Raw genomic sequence first — 16,932 nt, forward strand, 5'->3', positions numbered from 1 at the left:
CTTTACCATCTTTAATTTCTTCTGTAAACCTGCAACTACATAAACTGACACCGTAGATGTAAATGCCAAGTGCCATGCACTGAGGGTGCCTGCTATGAATAGTAGAATATAACTCTGGAAAGATTTGGGGTTTACCGTGCTCCATCTACTTGTAAACCCAGGGTGGACAGCCACAGTGAACCAACTATTTCAGCCAGACACATTTCAAATGGCCGTGACTACTGTTTCTAATTTTCCCCCTTTACCTCCGTGTCTTTAGATCAGCAGTTAAGTGAACAAGAGCATTAAACGCTCTCCCACTTCACCACAATGTTTGTTGCAATTTACTACCTGAAGCCAACTTTAGAGGATTTGGTGGATAAAAAAAAAAAAACATCTAACAAAACAAACCGAAAAAGCGTGCAGGTGTAAGACATTCAATAAACAGGGTGTCAGGGCTGTCCTTCTGGGAGAAGAAAAATCCTTGTAACGCCAGATAAAGTAGAAGAAGAGGAAGAAAGAGGAGGGGTTTAAACGCGAGGACGCGGGGCGCGGGGAACAGGGGCTAATGTGAGATGCAATTCATCACTTACAGAGCCTTCACTCGCGGGCAGTGGCCGCTCCTGTTCCGCGGCGGAAAACAAGAGCCCGTGAGCAGAGGGAGGGGGAGAGGAAGAGAGGGAGGGAGGGATAGGTAAGAGAGAGGGCAGGGGAGGGAGGGAGAGAGGGAGGGAGGGACAGGGGAGATAGAGGGAGGAACAGGGAGAGGGAGGGAGGGACAGGTAAGAGGGAGAGAGGGAGGGAGGGACAAGGGAGAGAGAGAGAGGGAGGGACAAGGGAGAGAGAGAGAGGGAGGGACAAGGGAGAGAGAGAGAGGGAGGGAGGGACAGGGGAGATGGAGGGAGGAACGAAGGGAGAGGGAGGGAGGGACAGGTAAGAGGGACAGGAGAGAGAGGGAGGGACAGGGGAGAGAGAGAGGGAGGGAGGGACAGGGGAGATGGAGGGAGGAACGAAGGGAGAGGGAGGGATGGACAGGTAAGAGGGACAGGAGAGAGAGGGAGGGACAGGGGAGATGGAGGGAGGAACGAAGGGAGAGGGAGGGAGGGACAGGTAAGAGGGACAGGAGAGAGAGGGACAGAGGGAGGGAGGGACAGGGGAGAGAGGGAGCGAGGGAGAGCGGCTTCAGTGTGTACGACAGCGCTGTCAAAGCCAGAGACATGCGCCTATTACATAGAGAGCAGCACAGCGGGGCGGAATTAATGCAAGGTTAATATAACATCATAATACATCAACATCTAACTCCAGTCATAAATAAGACCCCCGCAATCTCATCTACGGCACAAAACACCAAGGACTGATTCAAGTGTGTGTGTCTGTCTGTGTGTGTGTGTGTGTGTGTGTGTGAAAGAAAGTGAGGAGGCAGGGTTTTTTTTTTTCTTTTCATTTTTTCCCCAAAGGCAACAATGCAAATTTACGCTTTTTAAAAATTTCCAGCTATTACTGTCGGGGGTGGAAAAAAAGAGAGCTGAAATTGGCCTCGGGCGTTGTATAAAAGCGGGACTCCTGAATGCATGCGTTTTCAAGGAGAATGCTCACAACATCAACATTCAACATTCAAAGAGAGAGAAAAGGTCACAACCGCGTTCTTTATTTGAAGCGAGGCGTGCAGTCAATATCTAGGGGTAAACTGTGGTGGAGTAAAGAAAGAAATGGGAGGGGGGGGCATCGGTTTACAAGGAAATACTGAGGATTACAGCACTAAACACTAGAAATATCTCCCCACACACACACACACACAAACCATTCCCAGACAAAACCAGCTCACCACCTCCACAGACTTTTCTGCAAGACAACAACATATCAATCACAGCCACACAAACTATCCCCCCTAAAAGCAGTGCACAGTCAGCAAGTAGGGAGTGGCGCCTCCATCAGAACTAGGAACATTAACCTTCAAGCAGTTGTAAGAGGCAGAGTGGGGTGGGTTGGGCAGAGTGATGTAGAGTGGGGTGGGCGAGGCAGGTCAGGGCTGTGTAGGTTTGGGAAGATGCAGAGAAAGAAGGCAGAGACCATGGACGAGAACCACACAGGTGAAAGGCAAACACACAAACATCCATCCATTATCTGAACCCGCTTATCCTGAACAGGGTCGCGGGGGGGGGGCTGGAGCCTATCCCAGCATACATTGGGCGAAAGGCAGGAATATACCCTGGACAGGTCGCCAGTCCATCACAGGGAACACACAAACAATGATAAGCAATAACCTGTACCTTTAAAGGTACAAAAAGTCATTTCTGATTTCTAATGGCCAAGAGATGAATAGCAGCAACAGACTCCTTCAAACCACAACACTTTATCCGTTCCCCCTTCTCTGTAAACACGCTCACATTGAAACGTCATTGGCTGTGGCAATTTGAACCAATTTTCAACCAATGAGGTTGAATGAATGTTTTGGTACAGAGTGTCGGGCCATCAACTGTATATTTTGACTATAAACACAGGCAGAGTCAACATGTCAGTGAACCTTTTACAATGATAGGAAGGGATTTACAATGGTCTTGTAACAATGTTTAAACACGAAAATCTTACCTATTGTACCTTTAAGCAAGAATCACATGACCTCCTCTTGGGGCAAGTGAAAGGTTTGGGTTTCATAAGACCATCACCCACACCCCACGTTTTACCACTGCTGTGGGTCAGTGGCATTACAGATTCTAAAGAACCACCGCATATTAAAATCCATACTTTTAATATTCAAAATGATCTTCCTACCACTGAAGATGAAACATTCAAAGTTGATGGATGGTATGAATATTCATGAAAGAGAATGATCAATGGTAGTGCTGTGGCCTACCTTAATGTGTTCTGCCCTTTGACATGGACCATTACCAACAGCTACCCTCTCACATTTGGGTGGAGAGGATGGAAGTGCCTCAGGAGGTTCGGGTGGTTGCATCTATTCATGAGGAATCCCACAGCGACCTCTCACCTTTAACTCCCGAGCCATCTCCACGTGGTTTTCGTAAACGAGCACGTTGGCCACCAGGTTGTGCCTCCCCCTGGTGGGGGCTAAGCTTCCCTCCAGGGCATCCTGCTCCACGGACACGTTCAGCAATGGGTCAGCGCACATGGTACCATCCCAAACCTGTAGAAAACAATCACCATACATATCACACTACACTAAATAACCTTGACTATACAGCTCACTCAAATTGAGTTTGTATGGGGCTATGATTTAGCTGCAGACTTTATATTTGCGAGATGTGTTTGGGAATCGAGAGAGTGTGAGTCTGAAAGTGTGAGTCTAATGCAAAAAGAGTGAGAGTTGGCAACCCTGCATTAAAATAAACTTAGCAGTCAACGATTTGCAAGCTAGCTCTTGCCTCCTCTCATTCACACACTGGCATGTGTGATGGGGCTTTCTTCTCATTAATTAATTAATTAATTCATTAACTAACTCATTAACTAAGCATCAGGGGGAGGGGAATTCTTGAACAAACTATAAGTTCCCCATTAAGAAGAACGGGGAAAATCAGACATTACAGGCCACACACAGGAGCACCTACACTCAGTGATCACCTTATTAGGTAGACCTGTACACCAGCTTGTTAATGCAAATATTTAATCAGCCAATCGTGGCAGCAACTAAATGCATACAAGCATGCAGACGTGGTTAATGAGAGAAGGGCCAGAGGAGAAAGGCCAGACTGGTCGAAGCTGACAGGAAGCTGACAGTAATGCAAAAAGTGGTATGCAGAAGAGCATTTCTGAACACACAACACATGAAACCTCTAAGTGGATAGGCTACAGCAGCAGAAGACTTAATACGTCTAAAAAGTCTACTAAATACCAAATAAAGTTCTCACAGAGTGTATATCTTCCAGGTTTGCACAAAAGAACCTTTCTTATGATGCATCAGAATGAGAGGCACTCGCGCTTCATTAGTGAGACCTCACAGTGAAGTCCCTAACCCAGCAGGGAGGTAGGGTGAGTAAGTGCTTTCACTGTGTCTGGGGATGTTCTGGCCTGGGCATAGGTGTGTCTCAGACAGTACATGGTCCATGAGGCCGGAGGTAAAAGCTCCATTGGCTCCTACCTTCAGCAGAGTGCAGCAGGCGTCCATCTGGGCTTTAGCCAGGAGCTGGCAGGTCAGGTCGAAGTACGTCCTGGGCTGGACAGCGGACAGGACGACGGCGGACGTCGCCGGGAGGTCCGCCTGCCCCGCGGCCCACGCCCGCAGCCTCTCCACCGCCTGCCGGTCCTCGTCGCCGAAGTGGAAGGAGCGGCTGGACGTCCGGGGGGTGACGGGGCTCCCCGCGGTGCCGTCGAAGGTCAGGGCGGAGAAGCCCAGGGTGCTCATGCCGTTGACCGCGCCGTTGAATAGCTGCATCTGCCGAGAGAGGGGACGGGCAGAGGTTCGGTCCAGGGGGGAAAAAGTTTCGAGTTCTGCCGGCTGAAATATCGCTCTCCTCAAAGATGAAAAGCTCCTCTGTCCCAGCATGGGCATACATCATTAGGCAGGAAAGGGCAGGCGGAAATGCCACCCCGTTTTTGTCAACCTTGATCAACAGAAAGGGTAGAAAAGTAAAGACAGCCAAGACTTGTGGTCTGAGGATTGGGAACGTGGTCTCAGTGGCACACTAATTTGCGACCGTATGTGTGAGTCTTGCACCTCTGTGAAGCTGGTCTCCAGCAGGGGCCCTTGACTAAGGAACACTAACTGGCTGCACAGTGAACAAGGCCTCGCAGCAAGGTCCTGGGTTCTAATCCTGATAAATTAATAAATCTATTAGTCAAATCTATTAGTCAAATTAAACCATAAAGCACCCACTCAGGGACCACGTCCAGACTGAAAACATGTTCTTGGTGTGGTGGTGTGCTGCAATGTCCCCACTAAAATAGCGTCAGTCCCACTGCTCCCGCGGCTGTGCCAGGAAGTCTAACAGGGTGATGTACATTCAGCCCCGGCAGCACCCAGGCTGCCAGGGAATTCCCCTCCTCGTGCCGGAGATCTACCTGCGTCTGACGCGCGGGGCGCGCAGGTCGTTCCGCGCAGACGGCCGCGCAGACGGTGGACCCGTGAGCGAACGCGAAGCAGCTGGCTGACGTACGCCCCGCGGCTCGCATGCGGCACCGCGCGCCCTCCCGAATTAACAGCCCAAAAAAATTCAACCGGGGGCCCCAAATTGGGAAAATAAAAATGACACATTTGCCGAATAAAACCTGACGTTGCTGAAGTATAAAGGAATCGCTCCATTAAGGCTCGACTGATGAACATTCTGGGCAACGGCACAACCTTACTCACGTTAGCATAGCATAGTGTGTGCTCTTATAACAGATGGCTCACATTTTTAATGTCATAAAGTTTTACAGCCAGGTTTGTTCAACGGAGAAATTCAAACCGGAAACTGCCAAAGCCAATACAAACGAACCCACAGCCTGCTGAAAGTCCGGTTGCCAGACAACCACACACAATGCCCTGATTTTCGATGCAAAGCTTGTAGAGAAAAGCTGTAACTATAAAGGAATCTAACTCCAAACCCCTCATTCAAACTGACATTCCCTCTCCAGGGTATTACCCACAACCACGTTTTATATTAAAAATCATACAAAAGACCAGCTCAATAACATTAGCAGTATTCCTACAGGATTGTGCCAGAACTGAACCGACGGTCAGAAGCATTAGCGCCCTCAGACTGAAACCGATTGAAAAGGAACGGTTGATCTACTCAGCTTTATCCAGGTCTAGCCGACTTCTCTGCCTTTACCTTCTCGATTGTGGATATCGCTTGCACCTTTGCATTCGGCTTGGTTTAGATAATTCCCCCAGTCTCAGGATGGTTATGTTCCCACTAAACCACAGAATATACATTAACCTGTAGGTCACCGTGGATGTAATGAAAGCTCCTGCTAGGTTAGGAAATGTGATCTCAGAGCTGTGCATTGTAAGAACGCGGTAATGATGCGCCAGAGCATTGTGATAGTGTTCACTGTACGCAGTGAAGCAGCCGAGAATCTTGCACCTTGACCCTGTGGAGACGGACGATGTCGCCCGTCTTGTAGATCTGGGGGTGGTCTTCCAGCTTCTCACTGAATATTGAACAGCCCAGCTTAACATCCGATTCGTCGGTTATCTTCAGCGTGGAACAGTAGTCTACAGGAGACAAAGTGTAAGCATGTCAATCCAGTCAAGGTCGATTCCTCCACCCGGAAAAAAAAACATGATCAGCAGAGGAGGATGCCCTGTGGTAAACACTCAGATTCAATGGGAGATCAGTGTTCTCATTCTCAATATTGATTTTCTTAAGGAATGGCTGCATTCAGGGTTTTTATTTGTACATGTATATTACCCCTATGCTATGTACTAAAGCATACCAATTAGGGACCTTGCTCGAGGGCAATCTGGCAAGGCTGTAGATCTGCATAATGATTACAAACCACTCCAGCAAGCTTTGGTTGTGATGCTTGTCCGTGGTTCTTCCTATGACATCAGAACAGGTCTGAGCAGTGACCAATAAGGACCATCAATGAGGCTAACCTCAGTGCCTCACAACAGGAAATGAAAGCACTTAATTCATGTTAAATTCAAACTATCAGTAGCTTTTAAGCACCTGTCAACAACTCATAAAAAGATAATTAATTATTTTGTTTTAAACTAAATGGAAAGGGGAAATATGCTGAAATAAAACACAATAAATCAGTCCAGGCCATGACAACCTTTGTTGCAACTGCAAATAAATCCCAGTCCTCACAGTTCAGCTCAATGTTTTATGCATTAAAATTATCTTTCCGATTGGAATTTTAATCAGAATTGAATAGTAACAGAAAAGTGGAATCTAGAGATGAAAGCGCAGGTCTTGGCAACCTGTTGTCAATTACGAAGCAATTTTGATGGAAATCCATTTAAACAGGCAGTGGCTCTCTTTCTGCTGAAACACTTGCATTCAAACTGTAATTAATTTGCACTGCCTGGATCTCCACCAATATCCAATGCAGAAAAACACTTGGAAAAAAGTATGAACAGAGCAGAGCACAGAGACTGTGACGCAAAGTGACTCACTGAACATGCACAATACAAATGGATATAAATAAAACTAATCACTAAAGAAATGCTAATACACAAACAGGCACAATCACTGACACACAAACAGGCACATACACAAGCACGCACACACACACTCTCTCTCTCTCTTTCTTTGTCTCTCTCCCTCTCTCTCACGGCACATCTCTTTGAGGTTCCAGTCACATCTTTCTTCAGGAAGAAGTGATAAACGTCAGCGACACCTGCTCCCGTGGGAAAGGCCATTCTCTGGGTGATTTGATGAAGCACCTGATCGCGCTGCATTACTGAAAATGGAATAAAACATATGGAGGAAACCAGTGGAAAAAAAATGTCCTGAGCTTAACCTTGCAGAAAGCATATTTCTCAGTAATATTTCTTTTGGGTGAGAACAGAGCAGCCAAGTGAGTTCAATTAGCACTCGGCTGTTATCACAAGGTGTGTAATTAAAGTACAGAAATTCATTTCTGCACTCGTCTAACCCTGAAAACAACAGGAATCAAAGAAAGGGGCTTTCTTTTAAGCACACAATGCCCGCCGGATTCCTGTAGATTTGCCTCATCTCCACTTGTCTGAGCGTGTGGGGCCTTCACTCAGTCTCTGCTACAATCTGCATGAAGACGGGGACCCCCACAACCCCACACCATCCCCGATGTGACAAAAACAACATGCCACTTTTCAGCATGCAAGCCCGACCGAGGAGAACATTCAATCTAGCCAGCACCAAATCGACTTTCAATCTAAAATGTGCTACGCTTTTTGATACTTCAACACAAAGCCAGCATGCTTTATAATAACAAATAATGTGTAAGAACAAAATATTGGGCTCGCGTACGTGCATGCGTATGTGTGAGCGTGTGTTTGTGCACCCGTGTGTGTGTCTGTGTGTATCTGACCGCGAGAGTGTATGGATGTGCAATTCCAAAGGAACCGTTCACCAATTAGCCTGGGCCAGGGTGAAATGAGACATTTGAATGAGCTCAGGGTCCAACATGTGCCAGTGGAAAGAAGATGAGGGTAATCAGCCTCTCGGAAAAAGCCTGGCAATATTACTGAAACTGTGCAACTGCCATTAGAGCCCTCCATTTCAGCACGCAGTATAAAACTGAATCTATTGAGAGGGGCGATTACTACAGAGTCAGGGACTGAGAGAAGGACCAAGAGCCTTCGTACATGGTCACATGACACCTCAGAGATCAAAGCACGCCGTCGAAGATCGCTAGTTATCGCGTTCATCCGAAAGGCCGGTGGAGATCAAATGAATGAGCCGGCCCCTCTATCCTCTCTTCCTTTGCTTTCCCTTTCACATCGTCTTTTCTTCTTAAGGGCAGTGACACTAAAAATAGGCAGCTCCACAACAAGAGCGGTGTCACAGGCTGCTCCGTCTGTGAGAGGGTCCCATTACGGTTAGCCAATTCCCAGCGCTGTCTCCCTCACCGCAGGCTTTTAGCTGGCAGTAACAGAAACGCTAACCTACACCTTCTCCCGTGACATAGATGTGGCAATACACAACAAATCCCCCCCCCCCCCCAACACATGCAGAATCATTCACAAAGGGAATGAAATGGGTTACAGCTTAAAAACTAGAACGTTTAATCTAAATCAGCCAGCTCTTAAAAGGCAGTTTTGTTAATGTGAGTGTATGAGACTGACCTCGCTGGTGAAAATACTGCATGACATGGTCACAAATAGGGTCACAAATCCTTGCGCTTCAACCTACCTCCTCCAAAAACAGCGCAGTCAGTGTGTGCCCAGGGTGCACTGTGCTGTACGGACATTATTACTGCCATTCATTTCCCACTAACCAAAGCTATGCTGAGCAGCCCCTGTGTGCGGTTCATACTGCACAAGACATTTTAGAAAATGCATCCACTGTTAAGTATGCTCTCTCTCTCTCTCTCACTCACACACTCCCTCACTCTCTCACACACACCCACTCTCTCTCACTCATTCAGTCACTCACTCATGCACTCACTCACTCAATTACTCAATCACACTCACTCTCTCTCTCTGTCTGTCACGCTCACCCTCTCTCTCTCACACACAGCTACTTTTCACCTGCATTTCCTACATGAAGAGATCCTTCTCGCTGACGCTCCTGAAGCCACGTGTGTTTGATCCTGAGAAACGAACAAGCTGCTGGCTTGTCTCAGCTGTTATTTTTCCCGGCTCACACTCGCGCAGTGAATTGATCTCCTGAACAGAGTTTCCCATCTGGACACAGTCAAGTGCTCAACTGACCGTTCACAACGCTGATTAAACTGGCCGAAAAGCCCCTCCGAGCCCCACGCGTCAAGCTCAAGTCAGACCTCCGCCGCTTCCGTCCGCTGGAATAAACATTGATTTTCACAGTCTTATGCCGCCTTGCGTGGCCAGATCTCATATATGATCAATGATTTGAATGTGTTAAGATGAAGATAATTGCAAGTGCTGGGCGCCCGTGATCTCAGAAGCTCCGAGTGCAGCCGTAATTGGTTTGGGGCCCGGTTCACATCCCTCATCGTGATCTACGCCGGCGAACGGGATGGTTATTCATCAAGTGGTTTTGTGAAAGGGTCGATTGCGAGACTAACTGCCCGGCCTAACAAACAGTTTCTTCACGCTGTCGATGTAAAGATGAGGTTCTGCGCGCGGAATACTGCAATCGGAGGGCGGTAATGTAGAGGCGTCTCAGACCGTAGCCTGATAAGCCCGTGATGAAGAGACGGAGGCAGTGCGGAACGACGCAGGGCAGGAGGGAGGGCTAAGGGGCCAGGCGCGAGGAGGAGCTCTAATGCACCAGAAAATAGGTTAAATAAACAGAAATGTATAGATCCAGAGATTTGGCCCGATTAGCTGCCGCAGAAGACAGATTATCGTGGAGGTACCATTATGTGCACTGTCAGAACCCTGCTTCTGGAGAACAAGAGAGATGGACTAAATCAATACCGTGTCCCATTCAGAACAAGTTCCCATACAAAAGAAAGGCACACAATCACACAGGAGCATTCACCACCAGCGTGGGGTATAAACAATCCAGAGAATAAAATGGGTACTGTAGGATGTGGTAATCCCTGTTGAAAGAGGTGCTATACAGGGGGACTGCCTGCAGTTACAGCCCTCGTTCAGTAGATGGCGCTGTCAAACCTGTAGAAATTCTGCCTCAGAGGGAGAGGGGGAATGAATGCACAGGAGAGGCGAAGTGGCGCATCATTATCATGTGATGGCTCAAAAAAAAAAAAGGAGAAGAAAAAACATTCAACAGCGTTCAAAAAGCAGCCCTTTCGACACAGCAGCCCCCATACATGTGAGGGAAAAGACAGAGGTTAACGGGGAGTGTGAAAACAGGGACTGGGGCTGATTGCAGCACAACAGGTAGGAGAACTGCCCCCTGGGTTCAAAGGTGACTCAAAATGAATTCATGGGGCTCATTAAAATTTTCTTTATCCTTTTCTATTTTTCATCCTGTCTCCCTTGCCTGATTCAGAAATCAATAGAGGTCCGCCATCTTTAGAGAAATTCCAATCGGGTAAAATGTTCCTTCAAAGAGGTGGGAGCCAGGAGCAAGGAGGCCACCAAAAATGTATTGAGTAAAGGAAATGAGCGCATCCTTTACAAGAGTATTTTTCCGGAAAGCCTGAGGTATAAATGATCAACCTGTAGCTCCAACTCACCCCATCTGCCAGGCATCTGCCACGTCTGAAACTGACGCCGCCACAAACTGACGTATGAAGGAGCAAGGGCATTCGATTTGCCTAAATCACATTTTTTCGATTCCCTCCCGTTTTTTTCCTCCCCCGACGGGTGGAACGAGGAGCAGGGAAAGGAAGGAGGAGGTGAACAATAAACGATTGGAAGGAGCCCATGGCGCCCTGCGTCTCCCTCCCCAGTGTGAGCCGTAGAGACCTGCAGGTAATCACGTGGAGGTGGGCGGAGTGTCCCTCAGCAGGACACAGCTTTTGTATTGGGCACTCTGGGGCTCTCAATCTCGGCCTAACAAGTTTCCTCGAACGGGGGGGTGGGGTTTGCCGAGTTGGCTGGAGGATGTCGTGATCGCCCCGGGAAACAGAGACGCCTCTCTGTGAAAGCCCAAAGCCACCCCCCGCCACCCCTCAGCTGTGCAAACACTCGCACCAGGACTGTTCGTTTCGTCTCTGCGAGGAACACCGCGTCCGCAGCGAGAACAGAGCACCTCGCATCCTTCCTGCTCCGCTCCACTTTCATTCATCTAAACACATCCTGTCCTTAAGAAATGTGCTGCTGGGTAGTGTGAGGGGGCTTGGCTGCTGGTGCGATGTCTGTGCCTCAAAGACGCATCCCAGCTAACGCGAACCGTTCTCACAAAGTTACTGAAACGGGGTGCAGTGTTAGAACATATACATATTCTGTGCTAGCAGGGACGGCCATTCACCGCCACTATTTCACCATTAGGTCCGTAATCATTAAACCCACATTAAATATCTGCATGTGATAGCTGAAGTGCCGATTTAATTCTTTTCCAACACGGCGCTGAATAATTTATGAGGATAATTGCATTGTGACAGGGAACCACAGAGCAGTTTATTAACAAGGTCGTTTATGTGATACAGAGATGACCATCGTTTAGGCATGGTGGACGGACAAGGTTTTGGTGGTCATTATTGAGAAAGAACACAGACATTTTCTGATCAGACTGCTTTTTAATTCAAATCACAAACGCACAAAAAAACCCCCACACCTACGCGCACAGACACACACGTGATATAGAGATGACCATAGTTTAGATATGGATGGATGGATGAGGATTGAGAAAAAACACAGACATTTTCTAATCGCATACACTTCTGACTGCTTTTTAATTCCAATCACACGCACACACAGCCACACACGTGATATAGAAATGACCATAGTCTAGATATGGTGGATGGATGAGGATATGCTATTCACTATTGAGAATGAACAGACATTTTCTGATTGCACACACACAAGCACACACATACAAACTCAGACACACACACATACACACACAAACATAATGCATGCGTGCACATACACACACACAAACTCAGACACACACACGTAATGCGCTCACACACACACACATCCCCACACGTATGCACACACACACACACACACACACACACACACACATATATACACACCCACAAATACACACACACACACCCCCCCCACATGTATGCATACACCCCCGCACCTATGCACACACAGACACACACAAACACACGCACGCACGCACACGCACGCACGCACAGAAACATACACACACACAGTTCTAACAGCACAAGCGCAGCCACACAGGAGAGAGCCGCGTGCCTCCGAGCCCGCAGCGGGTCCAGCTGCGCTAAGCGGCAGCCGCCAAACTCTCCCGTTACAGGTCAGAGAGGAGCCCAGCACGACGGCCCAAAGCCCCACATCCAGCCTAAACACTTTATCAGCCTCCCGCTCCAGAGCAGAGATGCGATCGGCCATGTTGCCTTGCACTAAGCCGACTTCAAACACACTGTCAGCAAACATCTGAAACACCCCTCCTGCAGGATTGACAGCTCAGCGCTCGGATTAAAGCCGTCTCCTCGAGCGTACTTGTGCGACGACACATAAAAATAAAAAATGAAAACCTGATTTCGGAGAAGAAGTCTTGTTTCGGGAAAGTCAGTCACACACGCATCATGTGCTATGAATGCGAGAGCACGCATGTAGCAGGCACAATGCTCGTCAAGCACCGACTCCCCACAGCCCTCTTGGTTATGCTGATACCGGCTTTGATATGATTAAAATGCTTAGCGGAGGGCTGAAATCCCCGAGGGGTGAGACACAGAATTCAAATGAAGAAAGCGGTTACCGGTTCCCTTGGTGCGAAACGGCTGCTTGAAGAACGTCACCACACCGTAGACGTTGACAATCGTTCCCGCTTTCAAGTCCTTCAGCGCCACGTATGCGTATTTCGCCTTCGCAGCCTAAAAAATCGCAAGAACAAAACACAGATTTACTCAAGGCTCTGGGTGCGCTTGTGAAGAAAGACCTAGCACTCGTGGGTATTGTCGTCTTCACAGCTCGATGGCTGCGTTAGCGCGGGCAGAGCCGCCTGGAGCAGTGGACCGTCTGACCGCTCGGGGAGGCCCAGTGTGGACCTCGGCTCTGCAGCAACATGTTCACGGACAAACAGATGAACACACGTGCCGAGTAATTCCTCACACTGAAACCCGGCAGCCGACCGTGACATTGGCTCTTCGGCTGTAAGAGAGCAGGGAGGTATTTGACCAAACAGGATTACCGAGCTGGATAACTTCACTGAGTAAATCCCAGAACCCACCCAAATCTGGAACATGGACTGAAGTTAAGAGCTGTTCCACACTTTATTCAGCTATCCAGCTAACTCAGTAATCCTAAATCAGGAAACACCTCCCCAAATACCTCCCACCTTCTCAGAACTGATAGAACTGCTTGCAGAATGCAGGGCTGGATAGGAAGCAGGACCTGTGTACCTGCTTTTATAAATGAAAGAATGATAACTGTGATATGAAAACCTACCTCTGTGTTCACCGCTGGGGTCCTGGACGAGACTTTGTTTGGACTGGGACCCAGGGTAGAGGCAGGGTAAACCTGAAACAGAGGGATACATAGAACACGTGTGTTTTGCCATCAAGAAAATTATTATATTTATTTCAAACAATTTGCTCATAACATTATGGAGCAGTGGCCAATCAAGGCCTAACATGGCCAACATGGCATGAGCCATTGTAAACAACCAAATTCAGATTATTTTCCATAGAAAATAGTACATAATTTCCATGTAAATTGCTTTTCTTTTTACTTTCAGAACTTTCCACCAAATCAATTCTGCACAGAAAAGTATGCCTGTCACAATCGAATTCCGAATATAACCTTTTTAATTTGCTTCAATATCAACCTACAGGCAGTTGATATTTTTCTGGGTTATTTTGCACAGGGCTGCAGACAACAGTCAGATGAGACTTTGTCACATGAGACGCGATACACAACTTGTAGCTCAAGTAATTTATATTTGAGCTGTTAAACATTTCAGGCACATATCAGACAGGAGCCTTTACATTTTTTTTTCAATAAAATAAAAAAGGAATTTATGGTCAGCTCTGGAGAAGACAGAGGGTTTGTAACAACGGGTCACAAAGTGTGGAAAGAGCCTTTGAGAGCTCGCTCAGACCCAAAGAGGGATGCTGAGTAGGAGGTAGGTAAATGAGGCGGATAACAACCTCGTTAGGGCGAAGGGCGCTATACTCACATAAACGTGGACGTCCCCGCCAGCCAGCTGTAGGTTGCAGGGGTGTAGTCCGTCTTTTTTAACGGTGGGAGACCGGCCCACGGCAAACCCGGCCAACACCAGCAGGTCCTGCAGACACCAAGGCCAGGGACATCACCCTGATGTTACAGTCATGAAGCACACACACCACGGTCTGACTCATTTTACAGCAGTAAGATAACCACAAATATTTAAAAACAACCTTCGTAGGCTTGAAAACACCTACACGTTTGTTGAAATAATATTCTAAGAGCAGTGCTATTTCTCCTCTAGGGGTCCAGGTGTCACTTTCTACGGTGAACTTTAATGTGCATTCGGATCTGCACAACAAAGTATGCTTGGTGAAATTAGGTCCAGTTGGTCAGTTCACTCAAGAGACACGCATATGTATTTTCTACAGGTTGTGGGGGGCTCAAAAAGCCACAGGAAGCCTACGCAGGATGAAAACACGATGATTTAATTATTACAGACTTCTATGTATTAGGCTAGTATTTGGCCATCTATCTACCACACAGTATATACGAACTAGCGCACGCACGCACGCACGCACGCACGCACGCACGCACGCACGCACGCACGCACGCACACACACACACACAAGCAAACACGCTCTAGAACTGCTGTTATCACAAAAGTCGTCAATATTATTTAAAACCAGATTTTTTTTAAAATAATACAAAAAATAAAAAAAGCTGACAGCTCTCCCATTTGGATTCCTACGTTAATAATTCAGCAATCAGAATCGAAGCCATCTCATGAGATCCAATTCCACCCTCAGCAACATGAAAAGAACAAACGCGCAAGATTCAAGATGGCACAAAAATAACGTGCAGGAGACATTTTATAAAAACGAAACCCAGCAAATGTGTCGCAGAACAGAAGACAAAAGCCTTGCATAATCTCAGCCATGATTAAACAAGCATCACACGCCTCCCTCAGGATCACGGTGTTGCAACAAAGAATATGGAGGGAAGGAAAAGGTATGGGGGAGACAGAGAGAGAGTGTGTAGAGGGAGAAAGAGAAAGAAATTAAGGGAGGTAGAGAAAGAAAGTGGGAGGAGAGCTTCAGCGACTAATGCCGGCTGACAGGCAGACCAGACGGCCCAGAGAGACAGAGCTCACGGTGCAGCCCCACAGAGAACGCCAAAAATACTGACAAGCACGCGGCACTTACATCCCACAGATACACGCACATCTGTGCCAAAACCTTACCCTGCGGGCGGGACACGGGAACAGGGCCTCCCCCAAACCTCCCGGGAAGGCCTGGGGTGAGCGGGGCTGGCAGCACAGCCTGGGGGAGGGCCAGCCTGCCGGAGACTCAGCCAGTACAGCACACATCCTCCCCAGAGAGGAGCGGAGCTACAGCGCTAATCTGGCAACACCACGCACGGCTACCAGCCACAGGCAACAGCGGGGCAACAGCAGTGACCCCCCCCAACCAACAGTTATTACCCATTTGTTACTAATTATGTAATGTGCATTGAAATTATGTACATCCAACATTATAATTGTTAGTTATAGTGCTATTGGTTTTATTGCTGTTATGCTGTATGTATAACTGTTACTGTTGTTTTTATTGACGCTGACAATCAAAGATATTATGTATGTTAGAATATGCCAAGACAGAGACAGAATGTGAGACTCACACGTCCCTTTTTAATCTGCGCTGGAAAGCAGCTGATCATGTGACTCACAATACCTGGCACATGTGAAGTCAGCCATATGGCAGAGTGATGCATCCCACAGGACTCGGCTGATAGGTGATATGTATGTGGCCTGATCCAATAAGCACCTCTTACATACAGCAGGGCGGATGGCAAGAAGAGAAGACTGAGGCTTGACACTGATTAGGATCGCTTTCCAGTCCGCTAATTCACAGGCAACAGGCTTGATTACACCAATACTTGGAAAGGATTCCGTTAAACATTAGTGTACTAGGGATGCATGATAAGCTCAGTCGTATCGGTACTGGACGATAACAGCTTAAAACAAATGTATCTGCATAGGCCTGATATAATAATAGCAAATATGATGACACAACATATATGCGCTAGATAGGGGATTCTTTGATACATCACTGCTACTGTAAAATAAGCAAAAATATCATCTTCAAAAAAGCAGCCTAAAGATAGTCATCTCAGCCTCTTATATCTGACTCATTTTTAATGTATGATTTTTGCCAGCCAAACTCACAGCATGGATACCTGGTGAGCAAGACGTCAAGCAAACAGCAGTGCGACATGTAGAGAGAAATGGAGAGCTCTTAGTTATTTGCGGAGATGAAAGCATAAGTGGGTAACAGAAATGCTGGGATTTTCTCCAAAGAACAGCAAACATCTTTAGGTGAGTAGGCTCATGGGAGATTCTGAACAGAGTACACAAACCCAGATGCAAAAGTTGTAGTTAAAGCTTCTTTTGAATCTGGGAGTTCCGCTGATGTAAAATACACTAATGCGATAATGCTACGTACAGGCCTCTAATGCAGAATTATTTCCGCTTTCTTTAATGTCCATTTAGTTTATCAGAACTGCATTCAGATTTTTAAATTAGTTTTCATATATATATATATATATATATTTTTTTTTTTATCCTCAATGCAGAGGTGACAGCATTCTTATGTTAATTTAGTAAAATATTG

The 16,932-nt window shown here is 47.2% G+C and overlaps 1 protein-coding gene across 4 annotated transcripts in view; it reads right to left on the minus strand.

Moving 5' to 3' along the window:
* pot1 (protection of telomeres 1 homolog) overlaps positions 1 to 16,932 on the minus strand; it is a 65,899-nt gene that overhangs the window by 20,423 nt on the left and 28,544 nt on the right. For all 4 annotated transcript variants that reach the window (XM_061251963.1, XM_061251965.1, XM_061251964.1 and 1 more), the window contains exons 5-10: positions 14,277 to 14,384; positions 13,547 to 13,618; positions 12,858 to 12,972; positions 6,003 to 6,133; positions 4,076 to 4,369; positions 2,969 to 3,124 (exon numbers count right to left, since the gene is read on the minus strand). In XM_061251963.1, the coding sequence (XP_061107947.1) occupies positions 2,969 to 3,124; positions 4,076 to 4,369; positions 6,003 to 6,133; positions 12,858 to 12,972; positions 13,547 to 13,618; positions 14,277 to 14,384 (876 nt within the window). The remainder of the gene's footprint in view (positions 1 to 2,968; positions 3,125 to 4,075; positions 4,370 to 6,002; positions 6,134 to 12,857; positions 12,973 to 13,546; positions 13,619 to 14,276; positions 14,385 to 16,932) is intronic.

This window comes from Conger conger, chromosome 8 (genome assembly GCF_963514075.1).
Source record: "Conger conger chromosome 8, fConCon1.1, whole genome shotgun sequence".
Taxonomy (NCBI): domain Eukaryota; kingdom Metazoa; phylum Chordata; class Actinopteri; order Anguilliformes; family Congridae; genus Conger; species Conger conger.